Here is a 6,334-nt window from a genome sequence, read left to right as displayed (position 1 = left end):
CGCCCCCCCCCCCCCCCCCCCAGCAGGTCCCCGGGGCTTCGGTAGCCCTGCTGTCCCCACTCCGGAGTGCCCCCATGGTATGTGCCTTCCCCAGGTGTGGGCTGCAGGAACCAGGAGGAGAAGCTGCTCCAGGACCTCATGACCAACTACAACCGGAACCTGCGCCCAGCCCTGCGCGGGGACCAGGTCATTGATGTCACCCTCAAGCTCACCCTCACCAACCTCATCTCCCTGGTGAGAGACATCCCCTGGTCCCCATGGCAGGGTGGGATTTGTCCCCACATGTGGGGCAGCAGGCAGAGGAGGGCAAGGCGCTAAAGCCGTCTCCTTCCTTCCTTGCCAGAATGAGCGGGAGGAGACCCTCACTACCAATGTCTGGATTGAGATGGTAAGATGCCTCACCTCCAGGCAGGACCTCCCCAGGCCACGTTTGCATCTCAGGGTGGCACCCCATGGAGGGCTGGCACCGTAAGCTGCACCCCCTTTTGTGGGTGCCCCCAACTGAGCCCATTTTGAGGGCAACACAGGACAGGCAGCTCACAAGCTCCTCTGCCTTGGGGAGCACTGTGATCCCCCCTCTTTCTTTGACTTCCCCTAGCAATGGTCCGATTATCGCCTGCAGTGGGACCCCGAGAAGTACGACAACATCCAGCTGCTGCGGGTGCCCTCCACCATGGTCTGGCTGCCTGACATTGTCCTGGAGAACAAGTAGGTGACGGGGCAAGTAGGGTTGGCAGCTGCTCCCTGGGCACGGTTTGAGGCTGAGCCCACCCTTTCCCCCCCAGCATCGACGGAACATTTGAAATCACCCTCTACACCAATGTGCTGGTGTCCCCTGACGGCAGCATCTACTGGCTGCCCCCCGCCATCTACCGCAGCGCCTGCGCCATCCACGTCACCTATTTCCCCTTCGACTGGCAGAACTGCACCATGGTCTTTCAGTGAGCACTGGCTGGGCACGTGTGGGCACCGTGGCAGGTCATCCTGGGACACAAGGGATTAGTATGGGATGTCCTACTTCACCCTGGGGCAACGAGCCCCTGGGCAGACAAGTGCCACCTACTTGTCCCCTGGCACCCTATCGGTGGCAGGAGTCACCTTGGCCAAGCCAAGCACCCCAAAGCAGAGCTGGAGGTGGCCAGCATGACCTGGTGCCACACTGGCACCCTTTGGCCATCGAGCCTGCTGCATGTCAGCCTGTGCCACCCCCTCAACCCTCCCCAGGTCCCAGACGTACAGCGCCAATGAAATCAACCTGCTGCTGACGGTGGAGGAAGGCCAGACCGTGGAGTGGATCTCCATTGACCCCGAGGCTTTCACAGGTAACACCGTGGCCACCCCCGGGGCACAAGAGCATCCCACCATGCGGGGCATGCAACAGGCCTGGTGCTACACCGGTGGCTGCCAAAAGCAGGGCTGCGGGGGGGCTATTAGCAGCTCCCACCATTACATGGGCACTTAAGTTATTAGTGGAAGCAGGAGTGTGGGAGAGATTTGTTTTTCTAACCCTCCCCGGCTTGGGGCTCTCACCGCCTGGCAGCCGCTCCTGGAGAGCACCGCTCCTGGGAGCTTGATTGATGCTGGGAACGTAGCTGTCACGGCCAAACGATGACGTTTTCCATCACATTTTAATTGCATATTGAAGGAACAAAATGCTTTTTGGGCAGCGAGATTTATTTTTTCATTACCAGCCCGAGCCATGATCTTGATTGGGAAAAATCTATTGCTCCTGCAGACGGCAGGGGAAAACAGTGTGCCATCACCCAGCGTCATGCTTGGCTTCCCCCCGCAGCACCCTGGGGGCAGGGAGATGGGGGGACCCCATCCCCACCTGTAATGTCCTGGGAGGCCCCAAGGGGCTCCAGGTGCCCCATATGTGCCTGGCTGCGCCCTCCAAAAGCTTTTTGGGGTATTTTGCTCCGGCACCCAGGTATGCTGTGTGGTGCTCACCTTCCTCCCCAGCAGCTCTAGCACCTTTCCACACACCATGCCCAGCCTGGGTGCTCCATGGGGCCCACGCCAATCACCAGCCCTCCCCTTCCTTCCCCCCTGGGCCGGGGGGCTGGCAGCCCCAGTGCCCCCCGCAGGGCGGTGGGACTCACATGGCACCACTGCATGGCAGAGAACGGCGAATGGGCCATCAAGCACCGCCCTGCTCGGAAGATCATCAATTCAGAGCACTTCACCCCAGATGACACCCAGTACCAGCAGGTCATCTTTTACCTCATCATCCAGCGCAAGCCACTCTTCTACATCATCAACATCATTGTGCCCTGTGTCCTCATCTCTGCCATGGCTGTGCTGGTCTACTTTCTGCCTGCCAAAGGTATGCACTGGTGCTGGGGGCACGGGGATGTGCAAGGGGGGCAGTGACAGGCGAGGGAGGGCTCTGTCCCCTCTGTGCTTGGGGACGATTAGTGCCACCCCTCACCCACTCCTGTGATATTTGTGGGGGGGGGTGTAAATTTCCAGGTACCCCACAGTTAAAGCTTCATGGCAGAACTTGGCCAGTTCAGCTTTGGGGTGGGGGCATTTTGCCAAAGGAGGGCAATGCCCACACCAGTGCCCCGTGCCAACCTCTGTCTTCCCCCCTCCTTGGCAGCGGGTGGGCAGAAATGCACTGTCTCCATCAATGTCCTCCTGGCCCAGACCGTCTTCCTCTTCCTCATTGCCCAGAAGGTGCCCGAGACTTCCCAGGCTGTGCCTCTCATCGGGAAGTAAGTGATGCGCAGGGACGGTGGTGTCACACTGTGCCAGCGGGGTCTCTGGGTGCTGTGCAGCAGCCAGTGCCCAGGGACAGGACCCTGGCACAGAAGTAACCCCCAGCCCAGGTGAGGCTGGCACAGGGCTACCACATGCCTGTGTCCCACTGCCGGTCCCCAGTTTCCAGCCCAGGAGGGCACTGAGAAGGACCTTATGGGCCCATCGCTTGTGACCCAGCAGCCCCATGTGAGGCCCCATACTCCCTCCCCAGGTACCTGACCTTCCTCATGGTGGTGACGGTGGTGATCGTGGTGAACGCTGTCATTGTCCTCAACATCTCACTGAGAACGCCCAACACTCACTCCATGTCCCAGAGAGTGCGCCAGGTACCCACCGTCGTCCCCCTACCCCTTATACATGGGGAATGGTGTGGGTATTTGGGGCCTGAGGCCATGTCCCTCACGGAGTGGGGTGGTGGGCATGCCTTCATCTGAGTGCAAGTCCTGGCACAAAGAGGGACCACCCAGATGTCCTCAAGGGACCACACTATGCCACCAAATCCCTCCAAGACACTCCGAACACTGGGGAGCAGCAGGTGCCAACACACCCAGCATCCCAGTGGCACAGGGGTACTCCATGGGGATGCTCCAGGCAATGTGAGGGGATCCAATTGCACCTATTATGAGCCCTGGGTGGTGGTGGTGGGGTCAGGTGTCCACGGGTGACATTGTGCCCAGGTGTGCCTGCACCTCCTGCCTCGTTACCTGGGCATGCACATGCCAGAGGAGACACCAGAGCCTCCACGAGCCATCCGGAGACGCAGCTCCTTGGGACTCATGGTGAAAGCTGATGAGTACATGCTCTGGAAAGCCCGGACTGAGCTGCTCTTCGAGAAGCAGAAGGAGAGGGACGGTCTGATGAAAACCGTGCTGGAGAAGATTGGTGAGTGTCCCCGGGGGATTGGCACCTCCCCACGAGGCTGGGCAATGTGCCAGGTGGCCGGGCTCTCACTGGTGCCCGCTGTGCTGGCTCCACTGCTTGTAGGACGTGGCCTGGAGAGCGGCAGTGCCCAGGACTTCTGCCAGAGCCTGGAGGAGGCAGGGCCCGAGATCCGCGCCTGCGTGGACGCCTGCAACCACATTGCCAATGCCACGCGGGAGCAGAACAACTTCAGTAGTGTGAGTCGGGGCTGGGGGGAGAGGGACCCGCATGGGGGGCAGTGGGCACAGCCCTCACCCACCTCCTCATGCCACTGGCAGGAGAGTGAAGAGTGGATCCTGGTGGGACGGGTGATCGACCGTGTCTGCTTCTTCATCATGGCCTCCCTCTTTGTGTGCGGCACTATCGGCATCTTCCTCATGGCTCACTTCAATCAGGCGCCTGCCCTGCCCTTCTCCGGGGACCCCAAGCAGTACCTGCCACAGTGATGCCCACAGGTGCCCACCAGCCCTCTTGCTGCTGGGACTGCCAGAGCCAGGGGCTGGGTGCCCCCAAACCAGCCCACCAGGAAGAGATCCCTGTGGGCACAGCAGATCCTGGTGCCAAGCACAGTGCTGGAGGAGGACTGGGGGTGGCGGGGCTCTGCCAGCCCCCAGCAGTGGTGGTGATGGGAAAGGGGGGAACATGGGGTGGCCATGCTGCACTGAATGTGGAAGTAAAGCCTGTGGCAGTCTCAGGAGCCTCCATGGCATCATTGCTGTGTGCCCACTGATGGGGTTACCCCTCTTGGACACGCTGGATGTGCCACCTGTGCAGGCTGGCCACAGACCTCTAAGCCACAGAGTCCTGTCCCAGCACCCCACAAAGGTGCTGAGAGGCGAGACAAGGGGGAACTGGAGCAGAGTCAGGCATCTGATGGGCCACGCACGAGTGCTGGCAGCCGGAGCCACATTATTCCACTGCAAATTCACAGCTTCAAGCCCAGGGCAAATGGGGCCTCTAGCATCCCCTGCCACGGCAATGGTGGTAACAGGGCAGGAATCACAAACACAGCCTCCCATCCCAGGTCAGCAAGGGAGCCACAGATGGGATTAGGGGCAGGTAATTCCTCCCTCCATTTATGCCCCAGCCATGGCCCTTGGGAGCAGCTGAATTGCTGTCCCTGCTCCCTAGCAAGCAGCTGGGGGTGGGAAGACCCTGGGCCACCAGGCACCCAAACCCCCTCAGGGCTGGGTGCCCCTTGGCACCCACCTTGCTACTGAGCATCATTACATGACTCCCTCCCCTGCCAGCCCTCCTTGGCCCACGGGATCATTTCTGTCAAGCATGGCCCCTTCCCCTCACCCCAGCAATGCCACATCCCCCTCATGCCCCTCACTGACCTCTGGGGCCCCCACGGCTTTGTCCCTGCTGGCGGGGGAGATGCAGGAGGTCAGCCTAGGAACAGTGGCAGGCAGCGTCTGCTCCTCTGTGGTCCAGTTCACACCACCTGTGCCTGGCTCCAGGACATGCTGTGTCTCCATCAGCCTCACTGTCCCAGCGCCCCACTGCTGCTGCTGGGAGAAAACCAGCTGGTTACCGGCTGCAACTGGCTCCTGGCACTGCTGGCATGGATGGAGGAGGGAGGCAAACACCCAGCAGCTGAGACATCACCTCTTGGACACCTGCAGCCTGGCCATGGCCCAGAGCCACCCTCTGGCTGTGCCAGCCTGCCTCTGCTCTCTGCAAAGTGACTTTTCCTGCCTCATCCCTGGGAGGTGCGTGATGCCCACGGCACTGCAACCAGGTGGATCTGGCGCTGCAGGCTGGCACCTTGAAGCAAGCAGGGATGGTGTCCACCAACACAGGCAAGGGGGCCCGGAGGAGCTCACCAAGCACCCAGAGCCCTGCCTGGGTCCCCTCCCATGGAGGCAGCCCTGTGGCCATGTTCTGGGTGAGGTGACCAGGTCCTGGGGCACCATACTCCTCCCAGCCACAGCCTTCTTGCTGGTGAGTGACAGCACTGCACAGCACTCCTGTCCCCCCACGGCCACTGCATGGTGGTGTCCTCTCTCCAGCCCCACAGTGGCTGAAGGGACAGGCTGCCCTGGCCAAGTGTCCCCAGCCCTATGAGAGCCAGGAGCTGCCGTAAGCTGCCCAAACCATAGCACCAAGCATGTCCCCAGCCCCTGGGCTCTCCCTCCCCAGGAAGGTGCAGAATTAATGAGCTCTGCTCTGTCTTTGCCTGGCCGTTTCCCATTGATTCCTGGGTCCCCGTTGCCCTGCTCCCAGTCCCCAGGGCAAGGGGGCTCTGAACAGGGCCAGGTACTGTCACCCACTTCTCCCTGCTCGCTGCTGCTTCTTCCAGGTGAGCTCAGTCCCTGGCATGTCCATACAGCACAGAAAGGGACGAGCTCTTCCAGCCTGCCTGGACCACATGACTGAGACCACATTCTCCACCATCCCCAAGCAGTGGTTTTACCTGTCCTCCGGAGGTCCCTGGGGTTTATCACCACACCAGAGACAAGGACAAAACCAAAAGCAGTAGCCAGGATGCCACAGGTCTCGGGCAGCAGATGCGCCTTGCAGGATCCAGTGGGGGAACACCTAGCAGGTCACCAGATCCAGAGCTAGCAGGGTGCTGGGGGGAGTGCATGAGAGAAGAAAAGCTCCCCCAGCCCAGCATCAGCCCCATGGGCCCATGCCCCATCAA

General features: G+C 61.0%; 1 protein-coding gene across 1 annotated transcript in view; it reads left to right on the top strand.

The window, feature by feature from the left end:
• The window catches only part of CHRNG (cholinergic receptor, nicotinic, gamma (muscle)), a 4,593-nt gene extending 463 nt beyond the window's left edge, over nucleotides 1–4,130 (top strand). Inside the window, exons 2-12 of the mRNA XM_010573008.1 lie at nucleotides 95–234; nucleotides 344–388; nucleotides 599–708; nucleotides 786–941; nucleotides 1,225–1,322; nucleotides 2,123–2,326; nucleotides 2,603–2,717; nucleotides 2,975–3,089; nucleotides 3,441–3,645; nucleotides 3,748–3,881; nucleotides 3,963–4,130. Of these exons, the coding sequence (XP_010571310.1) occupies nucleotides 95–234; nucleotides 344–388; nucleotides 599–708; nucleotides 786–941; nucleotides 1,225–1,322; nucleotides 2,123–2,326; nucleotides 2,603–2,717; nucleotides 2,975–3,089; nucleotides 3,441–3,645; nucleotides 3,748–3,881; nucleotides 3,963–4,130 (1,490 nt within the window). The remainder of the gene's footprint in view (nucleotides 1–94; nucleotides 235–343; nucleotides 389–598; nucleotides 709–785; nucleotides 942–1,224; nucleotides 1,323–2,122; nucleotides 2,327–2,602; nucleotides 2,718–2,974; nucleotides 3,090–3,440; nucleotides 3,646–3,747; nucleotides 3,882–3,962) is intronic.
• Nucleotides 4,131–6,334: the final 2,204 nt, after the last annotated feature.

The sequence above is a fragment of the Haliaeetus leucocephalus genome, unplaced genomic scaffold (genome assembly GCF_000737465.1).
Source record: "Haliaeetus leucocephalus isolate CR32 unplaced genomic scaffold, Haliaeetus_leucocephalus-4.0 Scaffold362, whole genome shotgun sequence".
Taxonomy (NCBI): Eukaryota; Metazoa; Chordata; class Aves; order Accipitriformes; family Accipitridae; genus Haliaeetus; species Haliaeetus leucocephalus.
Note: the sequence above shows the minus strand (reverse complement) of the source record. Positions and strands in the feature narration are given on the sequence as shown.